We start from the raw sequence: 16,869 nt of genomic DNA, 5'->3' as shown, positions 1-16,869 counted from the left end.
GGCGGTATTTAACTTACATTACCAGTCCAGTTAATGAATGCTGCAGTTAAGCATTCCAAATGCCTCATTATCTGCATACTGTAGTATTTGTTTTGCATATATGTTTTTACATCTTACTATAGTCAGGCTACAGAGAGAGGGGTTTTTTAAGATGTTTCACTGCCACAGTGGCACTGAAGACGATTCACAGCCCTGGTTTCCTCCTCAAGTGATGCAGTCATTCCTACTCACCCCCCTTTTCCTCTCCCCTCCCACCTCTCCTACCCCCCTCAAGTGTTCTAGCCCGAGGGCAGGTAGGGCATCTCGTTATGGTAGTTGTAGTCCGGGCAAACCTTCTGGACCAAGCGGTAGTCCGTACTGTAGAAGGAAATGTAGATACAGATGACCTTGAAAGGCTTGGAGCAAATCCAGGACACGTGGCTCTGAATCTGCTCCTGGAAGCAGGTCTTGGACGGGTCGTAGTTGCACAGCGAGGTGCGCTTGCTGCGATCCACCTTCTCATAGTCCACGCGGCAGTTGAAGATCTTGGAGTCCTTGGGGTAGACCACGCTTTGGCGCTCTAGGTCAAACTCCACCGCCTTAACAGGTGGCACCAGGCTGACCGAGATGTTTCCCTGGCCCGTGGAGTTGTGGCGGAAGTAGACGCTGAACGTGCCGTTACCGTGGTCCACAATCTTGCCTGTGATCAGCAGGTTAAGCCGCACCGTCTTGATATTGGAATAGAAGTCTCCCCAGCCAAACATCTTCTTGAACTTGCCGGTCTTAACGATGGGCCGGCGTTTGACCCTGGAGCTGGAGGCGTCAGGCTTGAGCAGATCGCTGCCCAACATCTCCCAGAACTCCTGTTTAGAAAACTCCTGCTTGGAGAAAGGGACTGGGGAGCGGTAGGGCAGCTCCAGAGAGGTGGCATTAGCAGCTCTGCTCTTACTGTGAAGCATCCAGCGACTCAGGGGCGAGATCGGCGCCTGCCCGCTTAGGAGCCCCACCGTCTTGGAAGAGTCGTCTGAAGAGCTCTTGGGGCTGGAGGAGTCGTCTTCTTGACCCAGGGCCACCTGGAGAGAGGAAGAGGTGGAGGCGGGGATCGAAGAAAAAGGAGGGCGGTGAGAAAATAGAGAAAGAAAGTAGTTATTAGGAAGGTAGAAAGAAATGTGGACAGAAAACAAATTAAAGGTTTAATCAATACTTAATTTACCGTTCATACCTCTAGTGGTAGTAACCATGACATTCTATCAATGTTATATATATAAATAAAAGGTTGAAAATTTGCAGGTATTGCTATTATTACATTCTTTTGTTTACCTCGGCTGCAAGAGAAAATACTCCTTTATGTCTAGTTTTCACAGAGCCAATGTAATTCCCTGAGCTCAAATGTAATGGGCTCATATGCCTCTTTCGAGCTACTGGAGATGCCAGAAGGATCAAAGAACGGATTCAAAGAGAAAATCCACACCAAAACTGGATTCACATAAAGTCTGTTACTCCCATGGTCACGGGCAGTTTAATCGATATTTGTGAGGGTGGACAATTTTCTTCAGAGGCTGTAATCCTGTAAAACAATAAAGCCCTGTCATTAAGAAATGCCTACTAAAGTTGTGAACAATAGATGTTGGACCAGAACGAGCAGGATTCATGGTAGCAGTTATAAAACACTCATTATTGTATTGCCAAAGCTTCATCCAAGGTGCTATCTTAATGATTCTCACTCCAACTATTGCATTTTCACCGGATTCAGAAAAAGTCGCTTAAGGATCATCTAAACGGAGAGAAACTGTTTTTATATAAAATCTTAAACAAACTTCAGAAGGAGAGTAGACTGCTGCTGTGTTTCCCCGTTTTAAAATGAGCTTTTTTGCTTCTCGAAACCTGCGGTGTGAGTCCGAGTACAGGAGAAACTATTATTGCCTCGAAATATTTGGTTGGAGGATCAAAGTGTTTGAGAAAGGGGAGGGGGGGGGGGGGGGGGGCGAACAGGGGGGCAAGCAGGGGGGGCAAGCAGAGGGGCAGAAGAATAAAGTCTAATGTCCAATTAGGACTTCCAGTGTTTTAATTAAAGAAAAAAAAAATCTGTATCGGCACACACACAAAGCTGTCAGATGTTAACATCAACTGAAGGGAGGGGAAGAGGAGTGAGGGAGATAAGAGTGCTGCTGTGCTCAGCAGTAGCTTTGTGAAGAGGATGTGAATGTGAGAGAAAAGTAATGGGTAATTATTCAACAGTAATGATCTATTAACAGGTAGCTTCTGTCTAATGTGCCATGGAAGTATCCAGCATGATTATGTCCTTTGGGTTTGGCAGTAGAGAAACACACACACACACATATACACACACACACACACACACACACATATACACGCACATGACGTTTGTGAATTTTGAGTTGTGGTAAACGTGAACAATAAGTGATGCAAATGCGAACGGCGGGGTAAGTTTGTGTATGTGTGTGCGCCGTACCCGGAGAGATTTTACAGTGATGCATAATGCATGTATCCCTGTCTGTGCTCTGATCCATCTACTGTCTTGACTGCCAGGGCTTCCTTATACAGGCTTAGTCAGGATTATTAAGTCTGACTCATTTTTATTCCATTTTATGCAGGTTTTTCAAGCTCGCTCAGATTTGTTCACTTGCACCGCAGTCAGTCAGCGATATTGATTTTCTGTCTCTCTGAAAACATGTATTTCCTTTCATAACAACGTGTATCGCATTTCAACTGCCTTGCGAGGATTCCCGCTGATGTGGTTGTGGTCTGGTGTTTGGACTGAGATGAGAGGACTCCCCTCTTTCCTTAATCTGGCCTTATTCCCATGGGGGAGTTAGAGGCCAGACGCCTTCTCCTCTAGTTACCTGTCTGCTGCTACGCTACACTGCCGCTCAGATCCTTTAGCCTCCCCACAGGGACCGATAACAGCCCCGACAAGGGCTCTTTCCTCTTGAATCAGATAGTTCTGATAGTTTCTTTTGAGAATCCCAAACTCATTAATAATGAACAAAAATTTGGAGGAGCTGAAGATATATTGATTTTAATCTTTCAAATGTATTTTTGTTTTTTTTTTATACAGGGGGAAGTGGAGGTCAGGCAGAATGACTTTGATGACAAATACACTATTTCAAGGCTCCTATTGAAGCATTAGTTTGTGTTTGATTTCTTTTCTTCAGTGAGCTGGTGGCTGCTGGGCACAGGGGGTAGCACTCTGCCTGCCTCCCCAGATAGCACTTAGTAGCCCCTGTGGTGTCCTACAAAAAAAAATCCCTTTAGGCTTCTTGAAAAATATGTCACTCTTGATTTCTATGAAACTGCCCCTTGCTTTTAAGATCCTGATCATTTTGCCAGCACCGCAGCTCGTCTAGAGTGACTCTCAGATGGAGCCAAAACTCGTATCTGTGCAAAAACATATTGCAGTGATCTTTGTAGCGTACATATTGAGCAAGGCATCCCTCCCTCTTTTGCACAGTCTTCATTAGAGAGCCTCAGAGGCCAGGCTGCAGGAGAAGAGATGAAGTGAGCATTGTGCTTCTGTTGAACAGAAGATTTAAGTGTCTGGCACCACTGGAGGTGTCAGATTCAGAGTGCAGCATCATTGTCAAAGACAAATGTTACAATGAGCTTAATATGGCTCTGACAAAAAGAAGTAAAAAGTTCTGTAATTATTGCTGCAGAGAAAGAACACATACTGTGCAGTTGTCCAAACCACTATGATGCCTTTAATTGCAATTTAAAGGCCCAGCGTTTTAATATGCAGATAAATATTATAAGTAGCCCGTAGTACAGTATGTATTTTTAGGTATAATTTGCATGTGTTCAAACAGTTGGTGGTCTGGGGAATGCCACATCTCTAAGGTCACTGAGGTCACATTTTATAAGGCAGCAAAGAACACATTTTTCATCATTAAATATTATAACAAGCATTGCTTTTCCACTCCATTCTGAAAAACTGCATACTGTTACAACTCTCTCGCCACTCTGCATTTAACTAGGAGAGTATATGAGGTGTAAGATTTAATTATCAGCAAGCTTCCCACTTTGGCTAATGCAATGTAAGCAAGTTGAAATGGTGTAGAATAACCCCCGAGTTTTTTCCCCACAATGACAAGAGATTAATCCGTTGCTTCTCTTTTAGTGGAGTATTTTCACATTTTAGCTTGTATACCCGGACAGTGATTTGTTAACAGCCAAGCACTAATGTTGGGTATTCATCTCACTCACTTGCTTTCATATTTAAAATCAAGTCCAAGAAGTCATCCTTTGATGATGCACCGCAAATGACTTTTTTCTTTTTCGGATATCAGTGTCATAGCATTAAAGAAGCGTTTTGAAAGACTTCAGCGGATTATTTCTAGGGCTGCAACTGCAATGTTCACTAGGTCATACCAAAATATGCACCAACTATAAAGCAAGGACTCTGTCTGTCTGTCTGTCTGTCTGTCTGTCTGTATGTATTTATGTCCTTCACATATCTCGAGAACCATTCATCCTATCCACTTCACACTTGGCCGGTGTATTGCTGTAGATCCAAGGAAGTGCAGTGTTGGGTGTGAAGTTGTTTGGATGAGAAATGTTAAAGATATCAAAGAAAACATTTAGCAGATCTTGACCTCTCCAATATGGCGGCCATGCAGCCACATAGCTGCAACATACAGCAACCACGGGAGTCTTTGTCTGTCTATCTGTCTGTCTGCCTGTCTGTCCTTAGATTTTCTTGACAACCGTTCACCCAATCATCTTCACACTCAGCGGGTGTACCGCTGTGGATCCAAGGAAGTGCAGCGTCGAGTGTGAAGTCGTTTGGATGAGCGGTTCTCGAGAAAGCTGCGAGCAGCAATACCAGAGGAGAGCAGAACCCGGAGAGAGGGAAGCCGGAAAACTACCAACGTAACACGAGCCTGCCCAAAGCAACACACAGCAGCCGATACAGAAAACAAATGACGGAAATAAGAATCACACAATCTTATTCAAGATACAATTTCACCTCAATGAAACTAATCTAAGCAAAAATCTAACTAAAATGAAAGGAGTCTCTGTCTGTCTGTATGTAAGTCTATCCCGACCAATCTACTTCTCACTTGGTGGGTGTATTGCTGAGGACCCAAGGAAGTGCAGTATTGAGTGTGAAGTTGTTTGAATGAGTGGTTCTCGAACAAGCTGCAACCAGCAATATGGGAGGCCTGTTCTGAGCTCTGCACTAGTGTTATAACATGTACATAGTAGAGTGTACAGTTAACTGTTGCTTTGAAGGGCTGTATTCAGTAGAAGAACAGGATACTTTCAGAGTAAGTTTGTTTTGTTTCATGAAGCTTGGCAAGATGCATCCCAGCTTTAAGTACAGTAGGCAAAGTGTGGGCGATGGGCAATCGGGTCTTAGCGAGGGGGCGGAGGTTCAGGGTGATTTTGTCATTTGTCATGTGCGCTAAGTGAGTCAGTGAAACGGCTGGAGAAGATGGGAGGTGGCTGCAGGCTCTGTCGCTGTGGTAATTGTGAGTCATTCAGCCTCAATGAGCACAGGCCCCAGGCCTCTCTCCCAGCAGGGAGTGTGGGGAGGGGAGCGATCCTCACAAGCCTGCCAGCTCCACAGGCAATAATCAGCCTGTTACAGTGACAGGTACACCATTTTAACCCCCTTTCCCCTGGTGACAGAAGCACACTATTGCCATAATATAGCACAGAGATAAGGGAGCCACTTAACTGAAATCTGTGCCATAACTCACAGAAGCCGGAGACTGGTGACAGACTAGTGTGTCAACCAAAGAAGTAGATACCGCGCTGAAATTAAAGTCAGTTAAATTCACACATGAAGACTTAATTTGTCAGGCTCCTGAAAAAAACATGGGTTGCAGATAAGAGCTGGATACTTCATACTTGAGAAAACTGGGGATTAGAGCTGAACAATAAATTGGTTAGTCGATCAACAACTATTCTGATAAATGAGTAATTTTTCAACATTAAACATTATCTGGTTTCGGCTTCTTTTGCTGTTTTTCTCTGTTTTATGTGATTATAAATTGAATATCTTTGGATTTTGGATGTTTGGTCGGGCAAAACAAGCAATTTGAAAATGTCACCTTGGGTTTTAGGAAATTGTGACAGACCTTTTTAATATAGAACAGACAATTCATTTATTAAAGCATCTATAATCAGTATTTTTATAATGACATTTAATTGAATGATTATGTTTAATGTGAAAGGGGATCATTTTTACTGAGGAATTGTCACCTGACTCTGCAGCTCCCCTCAGCTCTATGGAGACATCTTACATTGTTTTGGTTTTGGTTTTGGGGCTCCTTCCTTTGGTTCACTCTCACGGCTCTCATAGCATTGTTTTCGGCTGCAGCAGTCAGCTGTTTTCACCCCACTGTATGCTAAATGCACAGCATCAAATGGCAGAGATTGCACATCATTTAACAGCTTAAGAGCTAGATATTTCCCTCAGAGCTAAAAGGAGAATGATTCATCCATTGGATGGACACAAATGAGGCTCTATAAAACGAAATGTTGCTCTGTATCTGTTTAAATGTGTAAAATAGGCGAATGTTTGTGAATAAGTCTACGATATCAATTTATAAGTTGTCAGTTCACAGCTTGTTTCTGCTGCCCCTCAGTGGCCAAAAATGAGTTACTGCTGGTTTAAATAATAAATAAATAAAAAAAGAAAATAAATGGCAGATATTAAAATAGATTGATAAAGGTTAGCTCCAATCCGGGGCTCTATTTGTGCAGTTTTTAAAAATGTTTTTAATTTTTATTACTTGTGTATACAACTGAACACTGATTTGGTAATTTCCTGGTGAAAAGACATCTAGGAATCTTTATTAAAACCGTCTTAATTTGGATTAATTAAGTGAAAACTTTTAGATGTCCACAGTACATAAAAAAAACAGCATGATTCCACAGCATTTCACTGACTTTAATTCAGCAAATACTTCAATTTGAAATGTAGTAATTTAAATGTCCAAACTCTTTTGATCTGCATATTACCAAACAAACACTTCCTGGGATATGCGTATACTGTATGTATGACGTGTGTTACGAGTTTGAAATTGTATCTTTTTCCTCGTATGGATGCAAGATCTGGAATAAAGTAAATTGATTGATTGATTGATACAGAGAATCAGCCTGTAGAGCCACCCAGCAGGGCTGAAAGCATGTGCTTGTCCTGGGGAGCTGACAAGTTCAATAAGCACTCAATTTTCCTCTGGCTGTTGCATTGAAATCCTCATCTCTAACATGACATCAATTTTTAATTAAAGAGCGAGGCAGCTCAGATTTCTTAAGTGTTCGTCAATTCTTTATTCTTTTTTTCTCTCTCTCTCTCCTCTCCCCGTCTCCAGATCTAATATGCTCACTGCAGGAGACTCCTGAGTTACATGATTAAAGTCTGAAAATGGCTGTGTCCTTATAACTAATTATTCTTCTGGCTAGTGTAGATCCAAGAGGAGGTGAGGAAGAGAAAGGTAATTTCACAAGAAACAAGCCATTTGACTCTTAATGAATAATTTACTCCGGCTTCTCGGGGGTCACTAGCTTAGATCTGCAGTGGGTGAACAAACTCGCTACACTGAATCTTTTTATTTTAAACTCTTTTCCACACCTATTCTTTCTTTCTGCATCCTCCACTCTCTTCCCCAGCTCATTTTGGACAGGTTCAGCCGTGTGGTCCCAGTGGATTTGGGCTCATTCTGTATGCTCAGAGAGAAGCCAGGCTCTGAATTGGCTATCAAATTTTTACATTATAAGATATCGACAAGTTGGCGGTGCGAGGAGGGCGGAGAGAGGGCAGCAGGGGATGGTTTCTCCCCAGTCTCTCCCGAGGGAACGGGGAGCAAAGCATGGGCTGATGGGACGAAGCTGATTAAAGTGCTGCTACGGTACTCACACCTGTCTGGTAAAAGCTGGCAGAACTTTACAATCGTCTCATGGAGGTTCAGGAAAAATTAAAAACCTCCATTTAAATGCAGTCTTATCAGGGGCTGTTGCATGACTTAATGCTCTAGTATTTCTGATGAATTTTGAACACCCGCCCAAGAGCATATACACACAAATAGCTGAGCAGTTCCCAGTTATAAAACCCCAACTAAAAAAGCAAAGCAATTAATAATTCTTTCGTTTTGCAACACAACAACCAATTGATATGCTCATGTGCAAGGCAGTTAAATTGCTTCAGTGAAGGTGCTAAGAGGCCAAATCAGACCCTGGTTTGTGGTCTGTGCAGGTCCCAGCAGGTAATGTGTGTAACGAGACTCTCCTCCCGAGAAAAATCAGTCATACAGTATGTTTACTTTCAAGTGACAAAGCCCGCTAATCAGAAAACGCTACTGTGTGTCGTCGTGGAGTGCATGGACCAAAGACCTATTTTGTCGTTTAATTTGGAGGATTTGTTAGGAGACGTGTGTAACTGTGTAAAGACAATGAATCTTGGCATCCGATAATTAGTGGACAGCTCTAAATACAGCTTTGGTTGCAGGACTCAGTCGCTTCAGCTAGAGGTGCACCAGATGTGTCCACATTTGTATGGTGAACACGAATGCATCCCTGATTGCTTTGAAGCTCTGTCTAGTACATTTTGCAGGTTGCATGCATATAAGACTACAAACTAATTGATTTGCATATGCCAAACAGCTTGGACAACGGAGACAAGTCTCTACCCAAAGTGTACCGAACTGCCACAGTAATCTGACTCTCTCTTACGGGATTTAGACTTTTTCTTTTTTTCTTCCTGTTAGGTAGCAGCAGTCTTTAACAGATAAAACAAAACTTGAGCAGGGAAGTGAAATCTAATCACACGCGCTTAATCGACAGACAAAGACAACTGACATGCATCCTGACAACAGGTGTAAGCTGCACTTCACCTCAAGTGGATTAGAGACAATCTGGAGATGACAGCATTGTTCAGACACTTTAAATGACTTTTGTGTTTTGTGACATGCATGCATCACGTTAACTTTCAGTGTAGCAAAGAAGAATGTTGCGTAATGTAATCCTGCTACAAAAAGTTATGAAAAAGGATACATCTGCAACTCATGTGTATCACTTTAAGACCAGAGACAATGGTTTGTATCTCATTTCCCACCAACAGACAAAACATCGCTCTCTTTTAAGTACTAAGCAATCTCTCCTCAACCTTAACATAACCAAGCCTTAACTATAGAGGCAGGAGTTCAGAAAATGCTGCTTAAAAGTCACATGACATTTTCTTAATGCACTAACAAAATACCTTTTCATGCTTTAGGTAAAGCAGACACAACAGCTCTTAACAGGGTCACAGTGAAGCGCAGCATAGATAAGTGCACGACTGCTCAAATGGACTTTGTCTGGACAAATAAAGGTTAACATAATTATTAGTCATCACTGTTCTCTAGTCTACAACAATACAATCTCAGTTCAATACAGAAATTGCTGTGCTCTGCTAAAATGATCCTATTATCCATTTACTGTACTTGAAATGCTCTCTTTCAAGCTCAGCCAAATTCCCTGATCCCTGTGGCTGTGCACTGCTTTAATTGGAAACCCCCACGTAAAGACCCTCAGTGGGTCTTGTCTGGACATGTGCACCACTCTGACCCTGAAAATCACTGTACCGTTACCGGGCAGCACGCTGGTGAACTGCACACTCGATGTTCATTCACGCAGAACAGACTGTTTACAGATTGTGAGAGAATTGAGAATATAAATGTGCTTTCGCTCCCTCGTCTCATTCTGGCGTGGTATCTAGTGGCTCCAGTCACACCAGGATGCGGTCAGCGTGAGCCTCAAAGCCTGCTGCATCAGGAAAGCTTAAACTACAGTGACAGCCTGGTGTTCCCTCTTCAAATAAACCCACGTCCCCTGCTCCCTTATGGCCTTTTCTAATATTGTTTGGATCTTGAAATGATGAGGATTTTACTCTATATTGACACTATTTATAGTACTCCATAACAGTTGCATTTTCACAATGCAGTAAAAGAACTTTTACTATTGTCAGCACCAGTAGAACCTCTCTGAAATTAAAACGTCTGTTATGGATTTTCCCATCCTTAGTTATTCCTCCGTGTGAAAGTCAAGCGCATCTTTATCTCGATCCCCTGGGAGTAACACCCACTCATTCTACCCAAGGCTACGAATCATTTTTCTTTAAGCTGTGCACTGTAATCCACCCTTCACTATCCGAACCAGCAGACAAACCTACAGATATTCTTTCAGGGTCTGCACTGTCTCCCCGTGCAGTCTCCCAGAGAGCAATGCCACAATAAATTGTGCTGGTTTTGAGCAGACAACGTATTCTGTCTCAGGACAGCTCGGCGCTTCACTATGAAGGGCTGTCAGTGTGTCAGGGAGCATGCTTTCTCTCTGTCTGTCTCTCTCTTTTCTCTCTCTGCCTGTCTGTGCGGCGGTTGTGGGGCTGCTGGGAGCCTGAGGAGGGGTGGGGGGTGGGGGGGGGAGAGGGAAGTGGAGGGTGGGTCCTCCAGTGGGTTCCTCAGCGGGTGGTCAGGGGGGAAGAGGTGCACCTCTGGGGTCATTCACGCTGTGGTTGTGCATAACTCAAGCTGTTTTACACCACAGGCAGGAAGTTACAGAGGCTGTCCATTATAACACCAGCTGCCCTGCTTCCTCATGTATATATATTGTTCCTGTGATTTCTCATCATTTGTTTGCTCATTTGCAAAATAGGAAATAAAATGTAAACAAAAAAATCAGAGTAAAATAGGTTAAAACACAGGGAATCATACTGTTAGGAAGAGCCAAAAAAGCCAAGAGCCATGTGGATCTGCTTCAAGAATAAGTATCACATTTCTGGAGCAAAAACACAAACAACCAATTATATAATCAAACTGACCTCTACTTTACTGTTAACAGTGTAAATTTGGCGATGATGAATCTCTTAACACATGTTTGAGACACTCTGGGGAGAAGTTTACAGAAATTGGAGGCAGTTCAAGTCCAGATTCTAATTTTGTTAACGGAAGTTTGTTGATTTGGAAAACAGCGAGAGCAGCAAAACTTGTGAAATGTCATCAGTTTGGTCTCTGTATCCTAAACAAAACAAAATTCTGAGAAATATATTCTGTAAATGTTTTTTTTATTCGTTCTGAACCAACTCATAACTTACAAAAAGGTCAATTGTGCAGCAAAATACACTTAATGTGCTGAAATTTAACTGAAATATGTTTTTCATTTTTGCCCAAACCCAAAGTTAAAATGTGGTTTCAAGTTCAGCTCTGTTGTTATCTATCATCACTCCAAAGGAATCATGGTCAAGTGGTTCTCTCCAAAAGCCCAACATAAAGAAACATTTGCACTTTATTTTTTTTCTGTGAATTGTGCCCAAATAAAATGAATAAATTAGATGTCTAAGTACTGAGCGAAGGTTTTTTCAGCTTAATCCCTTTAGCTATCTCTCTAACATCACCCCGTCATGATCCTTTATGCCTTCACGAGGGAAAACTACAGGACAGATGTCATCAGCATTATGAACTGTTCTGTCTGCAGTTACAGCCAAACCCTCCCTTAAGATAGAAATTTTGACAGTAATGAGTTTTGTGTTTCCGGCGTCTGTGTGGGAGACATGAAGAGGGATGTGAGGTGGTGAGTGGAAGCTTATGAGCTCTGACATGCAGATTTCGACAATGATGGCAAAAAAAAAAAGAGGAAGACTCAAGAGGAGCGAGAAAGCAGCAAAAAAAAAAAAAAAAAAATTTGTATTCAGTCTGCTGCTGCTGTCTCACATTTGTGTCTGTATGCAATATACTGTATGCTGCATCAGACAGTGATGTTCTTTCCATTTGTTTTCTCAGGATTAAGGTGGTATCTCTGCTTAGCCGGGGATGTATCTGGGTGGACAAGGTCAGCAACCCTGCGAGGAGGACAGGTATCTAAGAAACATGAATCTAAGACTTTATGACAGGCCAAAAGGGAGAGAGGAGTCTGATGTGGTTAGAATTAGCGTCAGATAGCCTCTGCTTTTTAACCTCACACACAAATCTTTGCACAGTGTGTGTTAGTGCATTGTTGCACCATGCTGTCTCATGGTGTCTCCAGGCAAACTACAAGCAGTTTTTCTTGGATTTTTTTTTATGCCTTGTGTTTTCTCGGTTGTTGTAGTGCTATGTTATGATTCAAGTGGCCCGTTGCTGTTTTTGTACTGCTCAACTTGTCTTTGTTATAAAAGGGGATTTTGGCTTTGTGAAGGCTTCGTCGTAAGAACATAATTTGTTTTGAATTGACAAGCCGTGTAAAATAAGTGCTTCCTTGCTCACGGCAAAGTTGAATGGAGGGCGATGATAAAAGTTTAGAAATGGAAAACTGCGCAAGATCATAATTTCTCAATGTGAATTCACGGATGTGTCATGTTTTCTTTATATTTCTGAATTACCTATGTACCTGCGAGGAGACGAATGTGACACATAAACCTTGGAATATGTATGAAATGTCTTCGCTGAAATTCAATCTGCGAAAAGTGACATTCTGTGCACAGCTACAGAGGTGAAATTCAGTTATCAAGCATGATGGCCGGTGTCTGCGTCTGCACTGAAAGCAATCAGAGGGAGTATAAAGCGGTCCTGTCTCTCATGGCCACAGAGAGGCTACCTGACGTTCATCCCTTCTAGAAAAATCTTGTGTGAAAGAGCAGCTGTGAGCTCAGCGTGAGCGTATATATGAAGAGCAGCGCTCCTGCATCCCCAGCGAACTCCACGTGAAGGTTACAGCACATGCAAGGTCAGAATTCCTTGAATAAATAAGCTGTTTTGTGGGTTCGCACGTGTATTTAGGCGCAGGTGTTTATTTTATGTCCTCTCGTTCGAGTGTTGAGTGAGGAACATTTTAATTGAGTTAAAAAATGTACCCATTTAAAATAACACTCAAAAAAGGAATGTTGAATAGACCTCAATCTTATTTCTAGGGAAAGTGGAGTGATTTTGGAATAATTGCAGAGGGGAGAATGCATTTTGTTCACTAGAGCTGTTGAGTTCAATGCCCCGTGCGAGGGCACTTCATTCTTTATTGGTAGTTATTCAGATTGTTGAGGAAGAGTCTCATTCACCTCACCCCTCCCAGATTTCACTGGCTGGTCTGGGGGATTCAGATTGTCAACCTTGTGTGCTGTGCACGGTTCAGGCACACTGCTGCAGCTGTAATTATGTGTGGATTACAGTAAGTGTATTTTCTTGGATGTTGAAAGAAATTATGATGACTGTCAACTTGGAGCATAAACCTCTGAGGCAGATGTTTAACTCATTATTTTTTTTTTTAGCACTTATCTACACCTCCTCTCACTTCCTCTTGTTTCTTTCATCTTTACACCAATCTGTGTCTGCTCTTTCTATTTCCAATGTGTCAACTTATCTTCTATAGGCACCTGTCTTTTCCTCTGCTGATGGTGTTAGCTCACTTCACCTGTCATCTGCCGCATCTGTTTAATGGTGAATTTTGTCCTTACAAAGATTGTAATTTGCACATCTTGGCGCTGCTTGACCAACAACTGACCACTAATCACAATGACAGTGAAAGGACACTAAATGTCAAAACATCCTCCCTAAATTTTCCACAGATTAGTCTCTTGATATATGCACATTAGCCATTTAGTTGAGTGAAACAAATCCAGTCTGCTTGCTGAGCGTCACATGAAGAATAACTCGAACCGCTGCCAAAAATAAACATAATTTCTCAAGCAGTCAATTACATAACTGAGATGGTTTATATTATTCATAACCCTTCATTCAAATACAGAGAATAATTAACATTTGAAACCTATCATTCATCATTTAAACCACAACAGTGGCACCTTGTGTTAATAGTCATCTAAAGTATATTAGTTGCCATTAACAAAAGGTCCCTGGAGACCTAAACCCTCTTTGAGAATTGCGGAGCTATTACAACAGAAAATCATCCAAATCGAATTTTTAATGCATAGTAGGCTTATAAGTTGATTAATCACCGCTCTGTTGCATAGTAAAAAGTTACTTAATTTATGAATTGCTCCATAATTTATCAATGTCACGGGGCTAATGAATTACCCAAGATCTCCTGCTGAGGGATGTCATGTACGTTTTTCATAGATACATGGTCTGGAGAGGGGGAGAAAAAGCTCCAATTAATTTCATTATCATTAGCCACAGACCTTCTGGGTTACGATAGGCTGTAGCCCTGCAGCTCACAAAATGCTCCCAGAACCAAGACAACATAAGAGTGAGTCTTAAGCCTATTATCCAGCACTCTTGTATCTAGTTATACAGCGGCTGAAAAGGCATTCATTCCCCATATTTTAAGTCAGCGTGTGGTCTCTTCTTCCTCAGAGAACTGCTCTGTCTCATCTAAGTAAATCTGGGTGTGTTTAGTTCATTACAACAAATGCCTGTTAGACCTCGAATCACCAAAAGGGCCATTACTTAAGTCAACGCACCTGAATAACACCTTAATAGGAAAACCGTAAGGTCATTCTTGAAGAGACGCCGACATAAACGGGTGCATCAAACAAGCACTCAACCTCACTTGAATATTTCAACTGCACTTATGTTTTTTTTTTTTTGGAGCTCACTCTCATTTCCTGGGTCCTGTGATGAGTGAGCTTCTCAGCCCAGAGGGTTTCCGAGCAGAAGGATGTTTTCAAGTTTTCTCATGTGAATCAAGAGATGATTTCTCATTAAAGGGCTGCTTTTTAATAAATTTGCAAACACACATGGAAAGAAGAGTGGGTGATTCAGATTTGATTGTAAGGTTATGTAATTTCGGAAGCATTCATTAAGGCTACAGAAACAGTTCATGTCACACATCTGGTGTTTTAGGCCCACAGGAACGTACTATGGAAAATATATACTTAGTATTACTTCATTTATTATTAGTTAGCTCAAATAAAGAATAGAAAATGACTCACTCACTTCAAAGTCATCTCCCCCACCTACAGTACAAATTCTGTATTTAATATCTGACATTGCTGTAAAGTGATAGTCCTCAGAGTAAAGAATTTCCAAAAACAGCACCGCTTGTCTCGTCTTTCTGTCGATCTTTGACATGAAAAAGTATTCCAACCTCCAGATCTTCCATACAGCAAAACCATTTTGGAGCAGCTGTGTGTAGCTAATGAGTGTCATTAAAAAAAAAAGACTGAGAAGATATGTGTCTGTAGTGTCTAGTGGAGTTAAACTGCACTCTTAGATTAAACAACTCAATTTTAAAGCTAAATATGTGAGCTAATGGAGGGTAAACCAACTTTTTTTGCAGTTTGGTTGGATGACAGAAGCTAATGGATGAAAAATATATAATATTTATCACACTGATCTAAGCTTCTAAATTATTTTTTCTGTTTTGTTTCTTCTCTTGCACTAGTTAAAAGGTTACACCTGCTTGCAGTTTATTTATCTATGATGGATGTGCACTTTTGGTGTAATTTTTCTGTTTAATTGTGTTACTCACTTTCAATTGATCCAATAATATATAAAAGAATGACAGCTTAATAGATTGATGTGACTCAAAATACGCACAGAGTAGAAATAGACTGGTGTTGGACACCGACGGCGCGGTGCGCTCTGCATGCTGCCAGCACGAGTGTCCGCTGGGAATAGTGATAGTGCACCCGCCGTACCTCAGCCGAGCAGGGTCAAAGTGAATATTATTGTCTTAGGAATTATAATAGAGAGATAGTATAAAACACAGATCTCCTAAAATACGTTTGAAAGCAACGAAAATAACACAACAGACGAGAATTATCTCTGCAGCTCTGTGAGATGCACAAATGATCTGAACATCTGGTAATTTATCATTTTGACCAGCATCACCTCAGCTATCAGTTACCGTTCCCACATGTTTCAACATACAAATTTAGTGCACTTGTATGACCGAGTTTGGAAGTTTTTGGCACAAATGGGGAGCAGACACCTCACCGTACCTCATGACGCAGGTACGAGGTGTTACCTGGCTAATATAAGGTCATTTAGAGCAAAATGCATAAAGACCCCCCAGTGTGACTTTTTCCCCCACTCCCACTCGTTTCTTACCAAACAAGCGGTCCCGTTGAGGAGAAGCAGGATGAAGCCGCGGTTGGGACGCATCATTCCGGCGCGTAAAACCCACAGCTCCCCCTCTCCGGTTGCAAAAAAAAAAAGAGAAAGAAAATTTTAAAAAAAAAAACTCCCGCAGACGGGCTTTTCCTCCTTCAGGAAGATGCTTTTCCTCCGGCACCGGATCCCTCTCGGCTGACGCACGGTCCCATGTCCAAGGCAGGCTGAAGTGCTGCTTCCACAAACCTATAAACCACTTGGAGTCCCCTCCTTTTTTGTCTTTTCCCGGGTTTGAGTCAAATTAGTAGTGGTATGAGAAATCCATGAATATGCGGTAGGCTGTTATTATCCATGCAGAGAAATAAAGAGATCCCAGCTCAGAGTGAAACGGGTTAACTGGGAAGTGGGTAGATTATATCTTGTCATCGGTGCCAATGGATGTCCTATAGGGATGGAGCTGCAGCCTCCTGCAGAAACTGAGCGATGCTGAGACTGGGAAGAGCGAACAGTTTAACAGTTTCTATTCTCTCTCTCTCTCTCTCTCTCTCTCTCTCTCTCTCTCTCTCTCTCTCTCTCTCTCTGCCTCTCCCCCTCTTCCTCTCATCATTGAATCTCCTTTCTCTCTCTTTCGCCCCCCCCCCCACCCTCCTCCCCCCCTTATCTCCATCTCTCTCCACCTATCCGGCTATCTCCCTCTTTCTCCTTTTTTTTCCTAATCCCATCCGTTCAATTCATTTTCACATGCAATCAAAATAAAGAGCAATTAAAATAAACGACCGGTAGTCAAACAACAATAAACATCTGTTCCACTTGTACGAGTGTCTCTCCTGTCCAATCCCTCACCAATATTTCTGACATGAGTTTGTTCAACCCTAGAACAGACCTCGATAATCTGATGACAACTTTG

At 42.0% G+C, this 16,869-nt stretch overlaps 1 protein-coding gene across 1 annotated transcript; it reads right to left on the bottom strand.

The window, feature by feature from the left end:
* Positions 1 to 251: 251 nt before the first annotated feature.
* On the bottom strand, positions 252 to 16,477 carry LOC122967565 (neurexophilin-1). The gene is made up of 2 exons (XM_044332271.1): positions 15,960 to 16,477; positions 252 to 1,052 (listed from the first exon to the last, which is right to left on the bottom strand). Exons 1-2 carry the CDS (start codon positions 16,014 to 16,016, stop codon positions 279 to 281), a joined length of 831 nt encoding a protein of 276 aa, XP_044188206.1. The 5' UTR covers positions 16,017 to 16,477; the 3' UTR covers positions 252 to 278.
* Between the last annotated feature and the right edge of the window lie 392 nt (positions 16,478 to 16,869).

The sequence above is a fragment of the Thunnus albacares genome, chromosome 17 (genome assembly GCF_914725855.1).
Source record: "Thunnus albacares chromosome 17, fThuAlb1.1, whole genome shotgun sequence".
Taxonomy (NCBI): Eukaryota; Metazoa; Chordata; class Actinopteri; order Scombriformes; family Scombridae; genus Thunnus; species Thunnus albacares.
The sequence above is the reverse complement of the archived record's forward strand: the minus strand, read 5'-3'. Positions and strand labels throughout refer to the sequence as shown.

Bases quoted from the DNA above. Each gene is read 5' to 3' on its own strand.
- LOC122967565 (XM_044332271.1), bottom strand. From the start codon at position 16,016: ATGATGCGTCCCAACCGCGGCTTCATCCTGCTTCTCCTCAACGGGACC. The intron at 1,053-15,959 runs GTAAGAAACGAG...TCCTCTCTCCAG, and splicing joins TCAACGGGACCGCTTGTTTG to GTGGCCCTGGGTCAAGAAGA.